The 16,923-nt window shown below is 54.9% G+C and overlaps 1 protein-coding gene across 2 annotated transcripts in view; it reads left to right on the forward strand.

The window, feature by feature from the left end:
- Positions 1-16,923, forward strand: part of MEGF11 (multiple EGF like domains 11) — a 264,875-nt gene that overhangs the window by 201,395 nt on the left and 46,557 nt on the right. For both annotated transcript variants that reach the window (XM_075535527.1, XM_075535528.1), the window contains exons 8-9: positions 6,542-6,754; positions 13,903-14,077. In XM_075535527.1, the coding sequence (XP_075391642.1) occupies positions 6,542-6,754; positions 13,903-14,077 (388 nt within the window). The remainder of the gene's footprint in view (positions 1-6,541; positions 6,755-13,902; positions 14,078-16,923) is intronic.

Raw genomic sequence — 16,923 nt, forward strand, 5'->3', positions numbered from 1 at the left:
AGAAGGCAGTGAGAAGGGGCTTTCGCACCCTGAGCACCTGGTTCCTTTCGGTCTAGGTTTCCGCTCCGCCCCTGTATGCTGTTAGTCCTGGCCAGAAGCCGGGATAGAGATTCAGCCAACCGATGAGGCCTTCCAGCTCTGACCAACATCACCACGACTCCCCTGGGAATCTGCTCCCAATCCTTAGTGATGTCCAGAGAGAGATTCTCCACATTTATCCTGGGGCTTAGTTCCAGAGAGGGCAGCCCCCCTAGGGGGGCGGTCAAAAGCTGCCCAGGCACAGAGCATGTGGTGACCCGTAGACTCCACCCGTCCCTGACGTCTGATGGAGTCCTGAAATATGTCACCTAACCACCCTCCACATAGAAGTAAGGTCAGAGTGCTCCTTAGAAGCAAAGATGGTAAGACTTCATCCTACTACTTTGGAGAAGCCAGTCCCTGGAGAAGGACATCATGCTTGGTGTGTTAGTCTGGGTAGACTAGAGAAACAAAATTCATAAACACTCATGTTTTATAAGAGAGAGTTTTATGTAATGGATACATTAAGTATCCTAACCCAGTCCAGTCCAAGCCCATAAGTCCGACATTGGTCCATATGTCCGACATCTATCTATAGAGTCCTTCTCAGACTCACAAAACACAGGCAATGATGTCGACTACAGGAGGAAAGCTGAATCAGTGAATATGTAAGCATCTCAGCACTGGCAGGGGTTTCCACGCGACTGCTCCAGCACCCAGGGCTGCATCGGGCTAGATCCATGTGACTTCTCCTCAGGGATGTCTCACAGGAAGTGAGCCTTGCCAGCTGAGGCAGAGAACTGGCTAAGGCAGCCGTGACTGGTCCGACCATCAGAGAGCAAGAGACAAGACAGGCGAGGCTCTCTGAGCCATTGATCTCTCTGCCCTTCATCTAAACTACCCTTCAGTTAATCCCACGTGTTCATTGGCCAGGTTGGCACAATAAACCTTGACTCTCACACTTGGTAAAGGGGAAGGAGTGTGCCAAAGAGGCCGGCCCTCTGTGAGATGGACTGACACGGCGGCTACAGCAAGGGCTCAGACATAAGAACGATTGTGAGGATGGCACAGGTCTGGGCAGGGTTTCGTTCTGCACAGGGTCCCGATGGGTGGGAGCTGACTCAGTGGCACTGAACAACAACATCCTCAAGAGTCCCCCTAAAGTGGGAACCCCTTCTTTTAGAGGCAGGGCCCTGGATGGCCTCCGAGGCAGATGGGACAGTGATGTTTGGCTCCCTCTCACAGAAGCGGCAGAGCACAGCTATTGGGGGGGAGGGGTGGGGAGCAGGCCCTGGGCTCAACCAGACTCGCCCATCGGCTCGTGGTTCTCACCGCCAAGTGGCCCTGAGTGCTTTGGGCTGGAGTCCTGCCATGAGGCCATGGCAGAAGAGAGACCCCCAAAGCCTCGGGCCCCACAGGAAGCTTGAGCCATCAACCCCAGGAGAGGACAAAAGGCAGGCGGGTGGCCTGGTTTGGGTTCACACCTGACGGGCGGCCTGGCGATGAATTTTTTGTCAAACAGCCTCCATTAATCTCAAAGGTGACAGCTGCAGTCATCCGCCCCAAATCCTCGCCAAACATGAAAGTTGAGCGGTGTGATAATGCGGCCTCCCCCGATAGGCAGTGTAAAGGAAACACGTAACGAGGGCTCTGCAGCTCGTTTTGTGACTTAATTGAGCAGTGTATGGGGTTGTTAATGGCGAGATCGGACACATTAGATGGATGGGCTGCAAAGGCAGGATGTTTAAGCAGGAAGCTAATTCCTGCTGTGATCACCCCTCTGTTCCCGAGGCCCGTTATTAGCTTGCTTTGTGTAAAATTCATTAGCAGTCATTGCTTGATCTCTAAATAAATAAGTTGTTTAAATTGTGAGGAGGCAAAAAAAAAGGAGGGAGGGCTGATTATGTAAATGGATTGGGCTGTCAATATTCCATCTCCAGATTCTTTCTCTGTGGTGACGGTGTCAGTCCCCCTCCGTGCTGCAGGGTGTGAGCGAGCAGTCCCAGCTCTGACTCAGGGGGGTGAGAGGGTGCAGGCACGTCCCCCGGGAAAGCGGGAAAGGGTCTCCTGAGGTACCATACCTAGTCTGGGTTTCTCCCCAACATCTGGGACATCAGAAGCCAGTTAACCCAGTGGCTTCTGGGAAATCCATTCTGAGACAGGATAAGCTACATAAATAACCCATTGCTGTTGAGCATGCCGTGCCCCCCACCCCACCCCAAGAAACTCTCCACACAGACTGCCGTCGAGCCCATTCTAACTCATAATGACCCTGGAGGACAGGGTGGAACTCCCCTGTGGGTTGCCAGGACTGTAACTCTTTATGTGAGTAGAAAGCCTCATCTTTCCCCCGCAGAGTGGCTGGTGGTTTCAAGCTGCTGACCTTGCTACGGAGATGGGTAATTCAGTTCCTGTTGACCTAGGTCTTCTACTGCTCTTGGACTCAGTTTCACTCCTTGTCCCCCTTCTCCTGTTCCTCCTCCTTCCTGTGGCCCTCCTTCCCCATCCTCCAGATATCCCCCCCCCCTCTTCTTCCCTCTCCTCCCTCCCTCCTCTCTCTGCAGTGGTTAAGATGTAGCACGTTTTGTAGCAGATAGCTGGGGTGGGTCATCTCCGCACTCATGGGCTGTGTGCACTTGGAACAGTCACTTTGCCTTCCTACTCAGCCTCCTCAGCTTCTACATTAGGGCACTGAGAATACCCGCTGTTGGTGGGGGGCTGGGGGGGGGTTCAGGGGGCAGCTGTCTGGGTCTGAGCAGCAGGGAGCCCCGATGCCTGATGGTACTTGAGGTGTGGCGACCATTATCCTGCTGGGTCTCCTTCCTGTCAGCTTCATCTCTTTGCCACAGTGGCTCTAAGAAGCAAGCTGGCAGTGCTTTCCATGAAGGGCTGCCAGGTCTGCCTCCTCTCCCTGCCATTGTGGGCAAAGGGCAGCAAAGACAGGGACAAGGAGAGAGGGACATTCTAATCCAAAATGGTCAAGGTTGGTGCCATGCAGCTCTGATTCCCGCCCCTACCCTCAGCCTACTCCCTAACTGCCCCTGTTGACTTCTGGAGCCTGGCCCTTCAACCGCATCACAGACCCTCAGACCCACTGCCCTCGCATCGATGCCGACTCACAGTGACCTCACACCAGGTCTCCCTGCCGCCTCTGTAGAGAACCCAGGACCCTCCAAGACTTAACAAAAAGCCAGGGTCATATGTGTTTGAAGCAGCTTTCCTTTGCCTTTTCCCTCTGATTATTCTAGAAGACACAGAAAACCTAGAAAGTGGGAAAACACAAAAACAAAGGCACTATAACCCTCGGGTTACGGATTCTGATGATCACATACTGCAGCGTTTCCCTTCGGGGTTCATTTTTGCCAGAGTGTAGATTCTGAAGATCAGATGAGTTCTGTTCGAAGAACTGTAAAGATGGGATTAACAATAGTCATTTAAATAACGAGCATTGCTTATTGAAAGGGGCGCTGGTGGGGCTGTGGGGAAAGCCTTGGCGGCTAATTCCAGGTCAACAGTCGAAGCCACCAGTCACGCCCCAGGAGGAAGACAAGGCTGCCTGCTCCCATATGGTGGGCAGTCTCAGAGAGTTTGGGCGTGACCTCATCCTAAGTGCCAGACGCTTTATGAAGGTGTTATGCATTTAATCCTCAGAGACGTTAATGAGGTTTCGTTATCATCCCACTTTGCACCAGAAAAAGGGATGTTAGAGAGTTGTGAGGTAAGGTCTCGATTCCCTGCATCATGGAAGCAGTGCCAAGACACAGGCCACACAGAGCGGCAGTCAGAGGCAGTGTTTACTGTCCTCAGGACGCAGGAGCTGCCTGGCTCTGGCTCTGGAGAACCGCTTCACCATGTTGAACACCTTCATGATGGTGTGGCATGGATCTACATCTCCTGGAACAACTCTGAGGGGTCCTGGTGGTGCCGGATCGCTAACCAAAAGGCCAGCAGTTTGAACCCACCAGCCGCTCTACAGAAGAAAGAGGAGGCTGTGTGCTCCCGGACAGTTTGGAGAGAGGGGAAGTCCAGGAGCCGGGGAGGAGTGAGCTGTGTGGGTGGTGAATCGGTAGTTTAGGCTGCAGAGCATAGCGTTGGTGGTCTGAAATGTACATTCTCACCTGAGTTGCAATAAAAAAAAGATTAAGTGGGAGATCTGATGACTTGGCACCAGACTGGGCACCTCACACAAAATCGATAAAAGCTCGTTTTTATCATCAGTGAAAAATGAAAGCTTCCCAGCGAACAGCAAGGTCAACTGGCACAGCATGTTCACAAAGACAATGTTGCATGTCTACGTTCGTGAGCAGCACCTGGAGCCAGAAACGCTGGAGAAGAGTCTTGGAAGGTACATTGATCCATCTCTCCATCTGGGGGATAAAGACCAAGGAACATCGCAGACACAGAAACATCGAGTCCCCTGGACAATAGTCTCCACCACGCGAAGACCAGAGCCAGGTGGTCAGTGTCTCTGGATAGGTTCCTATTGGCAGGTCCTGGAAAGAGTGAGAGAAAATGTGCCACAAAACTCCAAATCATGAAGGAGACCAGCTGGCTGGGGAGAGACTGGTGAGACACCCCTTCCCACCCCAAGACAGCCAAACTGTGGTTCTTAGTCACCCTTCAGGTCTGGCCCCGAACTCACCCTGTGTTAGAATGATCAACCAGGTAGGCCCCTTTTCCCCAAGTGCAGAGCTTAGAGGAGAAGCAGGGTGAGCGACGGCACCCTAAGGGGCTGCCGTGGGTGAGCTGGAGCAAACCGTGTCTGGTTTGCTGCTCATGAAACTGCTTGTCTGTGCCGTCATCCTTCACCGAATGCACAATAAAACATGAAAGGGAAAAAAAAGAGATGTTTGGCCGATAAAATATGCAGAACCGGAAGCAGCTTATAACTCCTTTTCCCTCTGGGGGCCTTTGCAGAAGGAGCAGCAGCCAAAAGGAACTTTCCTCCTTTGGTGGCTTCGGAGCAGAGGAGAAACCGGAAAAGGCAGTTGAAAGCACCTTCCCACGTCCGCAGGAAGATTACTTCTTCCTGTCTTTCGAGGGAACTGAGACAGAAATCGTGTTCGGGGGGATGCCCAAGTCCAGCTTGTGCGAGGACCCTGCAAAGGCCAGCCAATTGGCAAAGGGGTGCGGGTTTACATGAAGAAATCCATCCCCTACCTTGAATGGTGCAGCAAGCTCAAGCTAACGGCACGACTGCCCGTGTGGGCCTTCACCCCTGCAAGGTGGTCTGCGAGGCTCCAACTGGACAGAGACCGCAGACAGATCCTCGAACGGAAAGGACAAGGTCAAACAGAAGGAAGATTCCCTTGAGAAGATGCAAGAGTGAGACTCGTACCCAACTTCCATTTAAGCCAGCACACGTGAAGAAGGAGAAGGAAAACCGATTGAGCCTTGGGAACCCAATGAAGCAGCTCAGTGGGTTTGGTTCGGGCGATTTTGTAGAAACAGCTACAGACTGGTGGGGGTTAGACCAGGCTGGGGAGAGGCAGCTGGGGCACTCAGAGGGCTAGTGCCCCCACAACCAATGGTCCAGAGTGGTTAGCACAACGGCGGAAGGTGGCCATTGTGCGTGGGGCCCCAGGAGGCAGGAGCTCTTATCCTTGGGGACTTGTAGACTGGGGGATACACTCAGCCCGTGCCCGGAGGGGACTTCTAATCCAAGGTCCAGGGAATGGCCCCTGAAATGGGGGATTGCCCAGCCTTCTGCTTGGGGGACATTCCACACTGACAGAAGGGACATGGTTCCCAGTGACATGGGAGACTGCCCAGAGACCGAAGACCAGCTCTCGAGTAGAAATGAACGTGCTCCATTCCATCAAATCCACGCTGCCACCAACTGTAAGATGCATCGCTTTATATACCCCCGAGAGGAAAAGCGGTTGCCATTGGCGAGATGACTGGCTGTGACAGCGGTCTCCCCCATACGCACAGGTGTGAGGGTGGTGCGGGCCGGGCCGGGCTTCGTTCCGCTGTGCTTCAAATCACTGCGAGTCGGCTCCAACGCGACACCACATCACACCACGGATCAAGGAGAAGCAAAGGAGTGCTGGTGGTGCGGTGGTTAAAGTGCTCAACTGCTAAGGGAACCCAGCAGCCACTGCGAGGGAGCAGGATGTGGCAGTCCACTTCCACAAAGGTGACAGCCTGGGGAACCTACAAGGTCACTCAGAGTCGGAATCGACTGGAGTCCAACAGGTTAGGAAGGACAGACAGGCACAGGCTGTCAGCCGTAAGACTTCGCTGATTTCAGAGAGGCCAGCACGCCTTCCTAATACACAAGGCTTAGAGTCAATGAACTCTGATTGTACGCACGCATTGTTGAAAAGCTGAGGAGACTGGTATGAAGGAGGAGTGGGAGGGATGAGCCCAATCATGGAATACTTCCTGGAGGAGCAGAGGAGGGTTGGGGGGAGTGGATAAGGCCCAAGCCTGGAAGCAAGGTCGGGGCCATGCTGGTTGGGTGTACAAGGGCAGGTGGCAGCCCCACCACAGGCTCTGTCCCTCTCTGCTGTCCCTGCAGGTGCCAAGAGGAATGCCCCTTCGGGACCTTCGGCTTCCAGTGCTCACAGCACTGTGACTGCCACAACGGCGGGCAGTGCGCCCCCACCTCGGGGGCCTGCGAGTGTGAGGCTGGCTACAAGGGCCCCCGCTGCCAAGAGCGGCTGTGCCCGGAAGGCCTGCACGGCACAGGCTGCACCCTGCCTTGCCTCTGCGATGCTGACAACACCATCAGGTAGGAGATGCGGACAGCACAGAGTGGGCACTGACTGACGGAGAGGGGCCTTCTCAGGCCACTTCCCCCACCTCCAGCCAGCCCAGCAGCATGGCCACCCAGGCAGAGAGGAGAGGCCATCAGCTCAGCGAACCACTTGGATCAACAGAATGGGGAAGCTGAGGCCACACAGCCAGAGCTGGGACTAGGGCCAGACCTGCTTCTGCCCACTACTCCAGGGGGAGCCCAGGGCCTCCAAGCGGAGCTGAGGTGCCTGGGAGGGTGGGCGTGATATACACAGACTCTGGAGGGTATCGTCTTGGAGAAAAATCCTGCATCTAACCCAGCTGCCCCCCCGATTCCAAGGGGTCCAGAGATACAGAAGCAGGGAGTGGAGTCACGGGTAGAAATTACTGGAAGGGACAGTATGTTTATCGCTGAGACAAGAAAGTCGGGTTAGACATGCGGTTTGCAATCTCAGGTGGTTTTGCCCCTGCGGCTGACAGAGTGTGAACACAATTCTGTTTGTTAGGAGGAGGTGATGGTGGCCAAGGCGGAGGAGCAGGAGGGACACAGGACAGGCCCTTCCTCAGGCCTCAGCTGAGGGCCCGTTCTCCAGTACTCAGCAGTGCTTTGAGGGTTGGGAACAAAAACTGCCTCCCGCTTCTGCTTCCAGAAACGGCGCTGCCTGAGGCCTGCCTCACAGCCCCCTCTCCCTGCCACACGCACCAGCTGGTCATAATGAGCCTGTCGGCCCCGGAGAAATGCCTCCACTGCCCCTGTCGCAGCAGCCTTTATCAGCGGAGGGAAGGGGTGCCACCGCTGTCATCCGGCCTGCAGCACCGTTCCGGGCAGAGTGGCTCTTGGGGCAGTGGGCGCAGCCACCACTCACGGTCTGCAGCCCTGGTGCTAACACAGCTGGGACTTAGCCCGGCCCCACGGCACCTCCAGCTTGTGATTATCCGGCCTTTGAATTGCAACGTGCCTCTGGCCCCTGCAGGCAGAGAGTAAGCAGACCTCTTGCTGGGTGGAGGGTGCCCTGGAGACACCAGGCCTGGCCGGTAGAGGACCTGAGCACAGTCACTCAACACACTTGGATGCGTGCAGGGCTTTCCAGGAGAAGAGAGCAGAGGCGCCCTGGGCTCCGGGTCAGCTCAGGCGAACTGGAACTCAGGCCTGGCCACTGAGCCCCTTCCACACTGCTGCTTCAAGTCGGAGGGGCTTCAGTGGGTTTGTGGGCTTTTCCTGGCTCCTCCTGCCAGACTGCAGGGAGACCTGGCCCTGGGTTCCACCCTCGATCACAGGGGAACCGCACTGTAGCGGCATGATGCAGTCAGACTGGGCTCCTAGTGCATCTGAGAAGTCCCGGAATATGGTATGTGGCTGGCCTGCTGGGTGCCACGGGGTGCCCAGGTCACTGTGACCCAGGGCTGCATGCAGAAAACACCCCAGCAAAGGGCATCAGCTGGCTTCCTGGGGGCGGGGAGGGGGTGGCATCACAGCTTGTTCTAGAGGTCAGGATGGAAGAAGTTCTAAGGCTCTAAACTCAGGGGTGCGCTGCACTTTGCCGCTGGCGAGGGCAGCACCAGGATCGCGCACCCTGTGGGAGCGTGGGGTGGGGCCTTTCAGAGACAGGAAGCAAGGCTGCTGCTGGAGCCCAAGCCAGGGAGAGGTCCCGCCACAGAGCTCTCAGCAGCCCCCAAATTAAAGAGCTATTGTTTGCCCGGGCAACTGTGCCCCGCATAATTTTTCCTGCCTCTGAAGGAGTCCTCAATGCATTATTAATCGGGAAGGACTCCCTCTTCCCCGACACTAATCTCAGCCCATTCAATATTAATGATTATTTGCTTTACTGTCTCTAACGCGTGTCAGGTTTCAGGGACTTGGAGGCAGGCAGTCTCAGTTCTTAGGCTTAGTGAGGGCTGGGAGCCTGCTTGCCAGCCCACCCCCAGCTGGCCTCTCCGGGTCTGCATCACCATTTCTTCAGGGGGGATTCCCTACAAGGCTGGGCCCCTCCAGGCCCAGTTCTGGCTGGCTGGCCCATCTCTGTCGCCTCCCATCACTCGGTGCCTGGCCTTTGGTGAACAGAATCACTGAATTAATCTTATATAGCCCATCTGGCTAGCCTGTTCTGTTTCTGAACTGAACACTTGCTCCCATTCTCTTGGCCCACTAGCCCCAGTGTGTGCAGAGCCCCGCTCTCACGGAGATCTTTGTGTAGTTGGACTCGGGATTGCTCGGCAGTGTTACTGTGTCATGCAGGCCCAGTAGGTCTTGGTGGTCGGAGTGCCCTGCGCAGTGCAGGCCTGACCGCTACCCGGTGTGCAGTTGTGGCGACCACAAATGTCTCCAGACGTGCTCAGTTGCCCCCAAATGGCTCTGCTGATTGAACGCTCTGTGCTGCACTTAGCTCACTGGACACGGAAACCAGCTCTCCCCTCTGTACAGGCCGGCTCCTCTGGGGACTCGAGGAACGCAGAGGAATGACCTTACTTCTCCTCTCAGGTACTGAGGGCTTAGACACCGTCCCCCCCCCCCAAGTCTTGGCCTCAGAATTTACCTTTCTGAGTGAACGTCCCAGTATACGAGGGCAAGTCCAGAAGTGTTTTCAGTAGGGTCCAGTTCACTCGCGGACAGGTTCATTTCCAAGGAAATGTGTTTGCACACATCTCTGCCACGCTGGACAACTGCAGGCAAGTTCTCTCAATAATATAGCTCTTATCTCATTAGGGTCAACTCAGAAGGCTATGTTGATTGTTGGGATCCCAGAGGGGTCATCTTGACGTATTTTTCCAAAGGACACAGGATGGTCAAGGGAGCTTATTATGAAGAAGCTTCAAGAAGATGGGACACAGCACTGGGGAGAAAAAGATCAGGACAGTTGAGCCAAGGTGCTTTGCTCTTGATTTTCCCCCATCACAACAGTCCACGTGCTTCTTCTTCAAAGGCAGCAAGGATTGTCCGAATACACGTTTGATTGGGAAATCTTACCCCATCCACCCTACAGCCATGATCTGACTCCTTGAGACGTCTTGTTCACAACGCTCAAAAAATACTGAAACACAATTGGGTCTCTTGATGTCACCCAAAGAACCCTATGGACGTGGTGTAATTGAAGGTCACAGGATGTTTCAGCGCAGGGTTAGAGATGGAGACGCCCCCTCACGGGTGTACAGACCCAGATGGAGGGTGGAGAAACAATAGTCCATAAAGATGTCTGTGACTCTGTAGCAATGCTATTTGACTTGCCGTCATGCACTTCTTTTCTCTGTGCCTCCATTTCTCAATCTGTCCATCACCTTTCCTGAGCCCAGTGGGCCAGAGTTCTCTTGGGGTCTTTGAAAGGGAAGCTTCCACCAAGCCAGGCCTCCTGCCTGAGACGGCTGAGGTGGTCCCCGAGAGCCTCAGTGCACTGCCTCCCAGCTGTGTGCCCCTCTGGGCAGATGCCTCCCAGAGGTAGCGTTCACATGGCCCAGGACAGAAGTGGTGGCTGGTGAGATCCCCGCGCACCTCTCACTTTATAAAAGTCTTCGTAGCACGCACACAAAGGGGCCATCCTCCTTCAGAAAGGCACAGCCCTGAGACAGAAAGGGCCGGTGCGCCAGGCCTGCACAATTGGATTGCCATAGACGAATTCCAGCAGCCACGATCATGCATTACCTTTGAAGGATTTGATTTGGCCAGCAGATGCAGCATCGATAGAAATCTCATAGAAGCCGAAAGAAAGGCAGACAAATCCACCCTGAAAAGATTCCTGTAATGTTCAGCTTTCCGCTCCTATTAGCTTGTGATTAATCTATGTCTGGGGAAAATGGAACAAAGGAAGAGCGAGATGAAAGAAATACAAAGAGAATGCAACCCGAGGGAAAGACCAGGGACTGTGAATTTTGCCCGAGTCTAACCAGTAATCACTGGTCACCATGTGACCCCGGGGAATGACTCATGCCAGTGCCTGGAGGAGGGGACCAGGAGTGGGGACCATGGGGGCAGTGGGAGAGGGGTTCTGTAAGGCCTGTGCTGGCAGATCCCAGCCCCAAGCCTGCTGGTCACTGTGCACTCAGTCCCTGCCTACTCCCCATCCTCTTTCAAAGGCATTTTTGGTGTTCATATAATAAAAGACAAATAATCAAGTTAAGAAAATAGATAACCCCATTTCAAAAAGCATTTTGAGAGCATGAAAAGGAGAAATGTCTTTAAGAAAGGAAGGGCTTTAGATTTGGTTTTAAGTTTCCTGGTTCCCAGTACCCCAAAAAAAGATCTGTTTAGACCTGAGACATCCCACACGGGCTGAAAAGAAGCCGAAGCAATTCCTGAGCAGAGACCAAATGTGGGACCTGGGGGAGTGGGCTCAAGGCCAAGCAGTGAACATGTTACCCTGGGCCTAGCATCCTCATCACAGGGTTGTTCTGTGGACAAAGTGTGACCTTCAGGTGGTGGGTCCTTGAAGGACAGAAACAGCAGAAGGATCTCTTTATGGGAAGGGCAGACAGGTGCCTGAGACCCTTTAGAATCTCCAGGGCTGGGCCGAGCCAGGTCTGCCTTCTCCTCTCAACCCTAACCCAGAATGTCAGAGGAGGCCTCTGGGAAACGGAGTACTGCAGAGGCTAAGGGCTTTGCTCAGAGTATTGGGGAGGAGATTAGTGCCCCCAAAACCAGGACCACCAAGGAGGCCCCTGTTCTATGATGCCCAGACTGGTCACTACCCCTCACAGGGCTGGGGTCTCAGGGAAGAAACAAGCCTGTGTTCTCGCAGTCAGGCGTCTAGCACTCATCCATTCAAGCTCTCTGGGGTACAGTTCCCCGCTTTCCTGTTTCACTCTGTCGGAAAGTGTAATAGATGCTCCATTCCGGAACATTAGAGACAGCAGAGGAAAGGGAAAGCTCAAGCCAGGGAGAAACACAAACACGGTTTTGCTGTGTGTTCATTCTTGTCCAGCGGAGTCTGTATCTATTGATCTGTATCACTTGTTATCATAGTTAGCATTATAAATACAATTGTCTTCACTCAACTTCATAGCACGTCATTGAGGATTTTGGAAAGCATCTATGTACTTCTAATGTTCCTTCATGCGGATTTCCATAATTCATCTAATCAGGAAGCATTTTGTTGTTAGACACAGTACCAGGCGCACCTGGATTTGCAGTCCAGCCCCCACCACTGGCTGCACGGTGTGACCTTGGGCAAGTAATAGACCCTCCAGGGTCCGTCTGGAAAATAAAGAGTTCAATGCCTAAAGCCCAGACTTACTTGAAGACTCGAAATCTATGTGCGAAATGCCTGGTGCTTTCATAGCCCGGCCTCATAGTGTTTATTATTAGTTAAATTGCTTTCATTTTCCAGTGTCATAAATAATGCTTCTGGAGCATCTCTGAGCATAAATCTTTCCCCAGGACAACGATCATTTCCCTCGGACACATTCTTAGAAGTGGAATAACAAGGCCAAAGGGCCTGCGTGCTCTCCAGACTCCTGATACATCATAATCCCTGTCACCTTGGGGACACCGCTCCCAGCATGCAGTCCGCGCCCCTCTTTGAAATCTTACTGTTTGGGGCCGAGGGACAGTGACGCCCAGTTGCTGCTTGGTGTGATGAGTAATGAGGCGAAATAGTTTCCCAAATGGTGATTAGCAATTCGCACGTCATCTTTGGGAATTGTCAGCTCTGCCCAGCCCCTTGTTTTTCCATGAGAAAGCCAGCCCCCGTCCCCCCATGGGAGAAACGACGTGACGGGGCTGCACACAGTTAGCCCTCCATCCTGCACTATGTGCTGCACACGTCCACAGTGGCCGGGACTCTGGTGGGCCCTAGGGTCCAGCACAGAGGTGAGCAACGGGCTCCCCTCACAGAGCTGCAACAACCGACAGCCGCTCAGACGAATTGTACACACTGAAGGTATTTGCCATGCCCCCGGACCCTGATTCCGAGCCTGGCACAGGGAAACCGGAGCAAACCCGCCCCTGTCCTCCTGCTTGTCTCCACCATCCAGTAGCTTCCCTTGTGTAGAAGCAGCCTCCAAGGGCATGTGATTTACGGGGAAAGCACGGGGAGGGAGCAGGGGAGCCTGGGAGAGCTGCCAGAGCTCAATGAAGGCCAGGTCCATAGGAAGGAAAGAGGGACGGACAGGTGGTTGGGTGGACATATGCTAGCTCACAGTGCACATCAGGAACGTCCACAAGACTGATGGCGAGTCTGTGTCTGCACGGGATCGCCTCCGTGAGCACCTTCTCTGTGCTCAGCGGGTGCCTGGGAGCAGTCACAAGTGTGGTTGGGTGAATGGAGTGTTGGATGAGAACCCAGCACCTGGGGTCACCAAGAAGCCCACTTCCCATAGGAGATGTTGATGACCACATCGCCTGGCTTCCCCTGTGGGCATGAACGGACAATGGGTGCTTGTGCAGTCCTCTGCCAGCCAGGAGTTGCTCCCGCTACCTAGAGGTCATGCCCCTGGCTCCAGCCAAGTGGTCCTTTCTCTGGCCCAGATGGACCTGGGACGGAGAGGGAATCTGTCTTTGTCAGAGTGCCTGGGAAGCGTGGGTGGACTGTGTTCCCAGCATCGCATTGCCTGGGAAGGGGAAGCCACATGTGCCCCAAGGTCTCCATCTAACTCTGCAGAGGTGTACTGAACCCCTGGTGTGGTCTCGTGCGGGGCCCCGCACCAGGGTCCGCCTTGGGTGAAGGAAAAGGGGGAAGCCCTGGACCTTGGGTCTTTGTGTACTTGTATCACAACGAGCATTTGTTAAGGACTCAGGAGAGTAGCTTTCTGGTTTAAGTGTTGGGCTGTTAACCTCAAGGTCAGCAGTTCGAGACTACCTGCCATTCTGAGAGGAGACGTTGAGCTGTCTGCTCCCATCGGGTTAGTCTCAGAAACCCACAAGGACAGCTCTGCCCTGTCCCACGGGGTCACTATGAGTCAGAATCGACTTGATGGCAGTGAGTTTTGTTTTAGTTTTGCTGTGTGACTTTAAGGCAGTTATACAGATGTCCTGAGCATCAGCAGGACCATGTGGCCCTGGCATCTTCTGGTAACAAACAAGCCATTGAGCAAAGGACCCTCGGGGTTTCTTTGATTCTGCCCCATGGGCACCTGACTTGGTGGGGGCAGAGAGATGGGGAAGGCCTGCCTACATCCCTGACTGACTCTCCCTTCGCCCATCTCTCTCCTGCTCAGCTGCCACCCGGTCTCGGGAGCTTGCACCTGCCAGCCTGGCTGGGCTGGTCACCACTGCAATGAGACCTGCCCTGCTGGCTTCTATGGTGACGGCTGCCAGCTGCCCTGTACCTGTCAGAATGGCGCCGACTGCCACAGCATCACCGGGGGCTGCATTTGTGCCCCAGGCTTCATGGTAAGACAGGAGGGCCATTTTCTCGGACGCCTCCCCGGCCCCACCACCAGAGAGGCAGGGGGACCACTGCCCGGCTTGGAGGGGAGGGGTGTGGCTCTGCACCCAGGGGTAAAAGAATGAGTGTGTCTCCTTGTGTGCCCCTCAGAGAGCCCCTAAGGCTGTTCTGCTGGGACATGGGATTGGAAAGGCAACAGAAGGAGGGGTCTCTGCATCACTGCCTCTCCACCCGGAGATGCCCACTGTCTTTGCTGTGTGTGGCCAGCGCCTGTCTGCCCCCTTCTGCACACGGCATTCCCACAGCCTCCTAACCAGCGCACACCCGCACCTCTGCATTTGGACTTCTTCCACGCACCTGCTGCTTGGGCTTCCGAAATTCCATTTGGAATGCTGCCCGCCCACCCCCACTGTGTTCAGTCACACACACACCACCACCACCACCACCACCACCACCACCACCACCACCACCACCACCATCACCACCACCCCTGAGAGTAAGCTTTGGCCGTGGTTCCCCAGCCAGGAGCCAACGGGCATCTCCGTACAGCCCACCGCACTGCCAGCCCTCCTGTGGACTTCGTTCCTTACGGTTGAATTCTCAGGGTCGGTGTGCAGGAGGTGTTGATGGCTCTTGATGCCTGTTGCCCTATTCCTTTCCCCCAGGTTAGCTAAATCCGTACTGCCAGCAACCGTGTGGGAAGGTACCTATTTCAGAACAACTTGGCCAACGTGATTATTTTTTCAAGTTTGGCTAATTATATAGGTAGAAAATGGCTCCTGGGTGTTGCTTTAATTTGCATTCCTCTGATTACTAAGGAGAGCGAATCTCCGCCCCTACCCCCATGTGCTTGTGTACTATTTGTATTTCCTCATGAATCATGCTGGTCTTGATGAAGTGTGACTCTGGGGGACTTGACACTGGCAGTGGACTCCTGCTCAAAGGCCGGTCATGCCAAGTGGGCCCAAGGGCCTACACACTCAAGGGTCAGGAGTCAGAGGTCAGCCATGGCCACATTTGTGACTTTACCAAAGTCGGGGTTATGCCGAAAAAGCATGACCTTTGGACCCAGACAGACCTGGGGCCCCATCCTGACCGTCCTGCCCACTGTGTGACCTTGGGCCAGAGGCATGCCCTCCCTGTGGTCCTCTGTGAGCAGAGTGCCTGCCTTGCAAGGGTGTGAGGTAGGGGCTACGGAAAGCATCCTGTAGCCACGTGTTTCTGACGTAAGTCAACGTTCAAACCCCTGGGGTGGGCCTGGGACTCTGCGTCTCTGAGAAGGCCCCAGGTGATGCCCCACGTTGAGAGGCAGTCGAGGCTGCTGTTGTTCGCTGTCATCAAGCCCATTCCCACTCCGGCGAGTCCAGCGCTGGTGTCCAGATGGCAGCCTTCAGGCCTTGCTTCCAAGAGTCTTCTAGGTCGGCCGGTTAACCAGCCGCGCAGGCCTCCAGGAGGAGGAATTGGAATTCCTGCAGAGCTTGCCAACCTGGGGGTCTGGGCCCTGCCGCTGAGCTGCCAGCGTGTTGTCAGGGGTGTGATCTCACGGTGGCCAACGTGCTGCTGAAGTCGGGGAGAACTCACCTACGGGAAGCCCTGGGCATGCGTGTGGAAAAGAGGTCTTCTAAAGAGCCATGTACTTAGAGGGCAGGTTGCCCTTGGCCTGCAGTGAAGGTCACAAGCAAAGCCCTGTCCACCTTCCCCATGCAGACAAGGCTGGGTGAAGGGGCCTTAGGCAGGATGAAAGGCTGGGCTGTCAACTCCAATAAAGTTACAGCCTGGGAAGCTCACAGGGGCAGCTGTACCCCGCGCGGTAGGATGGCTGGGAGTCGGAACCGACTCCGTGGTGCTGAGTTTGGTGGTGGGTTTCTTGGTTGTTTTTTTGGTTTGTCCTCAGCAAACACACCCTTTGGAGGGATTGAGGGGAATGAAGGGAGGCGGGAGCTAAGAGGACTCTGCCCAAGGGGGGCAGAGGCTGTTCTGACCTGGTCATCTACATGTGTCCATGGGTTCTTTCATCACCAAGCACGGTCTCACCTCCTTCACCCTCGGCTGCCTCACCCAGTCACTGCTCCCCAGAGGAAGGGGAACCGGGGCCCTGGGAGGGGGCGGCGTGCACACTGCCCCAGGTCAGAGCTCCAGCAGTCTGGAGGCCCGGCCACTACCTCTCTTCCTTCCATCCGGAATGCAAACTACCCCCTGTCCTTGAACTCTGGGTGACTTGGTGCTTGTTGAAGTTATCTCATAATTCCCACTCACCTGGCGCTCAGGCCTAAGACAGACTGGAGCCAGGCTGCCCTGGTGACACCCTTCGGATTCCCATCCATCTCCTCCTGGCCAGGCTCATTAACCCTAGAAAGACTCTTCTGGGACCCGGTGGGGTGCTTGAGATGATGGCGGCCCAGGGAATTGTCTTCACCACAGCGTCCAAAGCCATGCACGGTCTGCAATGAGCGTCTCCGCCAGCCGGGGTCGAGACGGGGCAGTTGGCAGAGCAGACTCAGCTCAGACCACTGCCGAATGTGCTGGAGTTGGTAATGACGAAGTGGGTTTGTGGATTCCTGTATCTGCCTTGTCCCCTGGCCCCCATCCCCCATGCCCCGCTTTTAGTAAAGCTTGGGCAGTGAGTTAAAGGCCTTTCCTGGTGTCTGGAGCCCTTGACCCCAGACGTGATCACCTTGGGCATGTGGGACCCCTTGCCTCTGTTTTCTCACCTGTACGATGGGACCAGTGGCCCCGGCCTTGCCTACTCTTGGTTGTGTGTGCCTTCTCTGGGGACAGATGGACGTGCGGCGGGGTCCTCGGGGGTCCATTTCCAAAGAAGCTGTGCAGCTAGGGGAGCAAGGTCTCCTCT

Source organism: Tenrec ecaudatus, chromosome 17, assembly GCF_050624435.1.
Source record: "Tenrec ecaudatus isolate mTenEca1 chromosome 17, mTenEca1.hap1, whole genome shotgun sequence".
In the NCBI taxonomy this organism is placed as follows: Eukaryota; Metazoa; Chordata; class Mammalia; order Afrosoricida; family Tenrecidae; genus Tenrec; species Tenrec ecaudatus.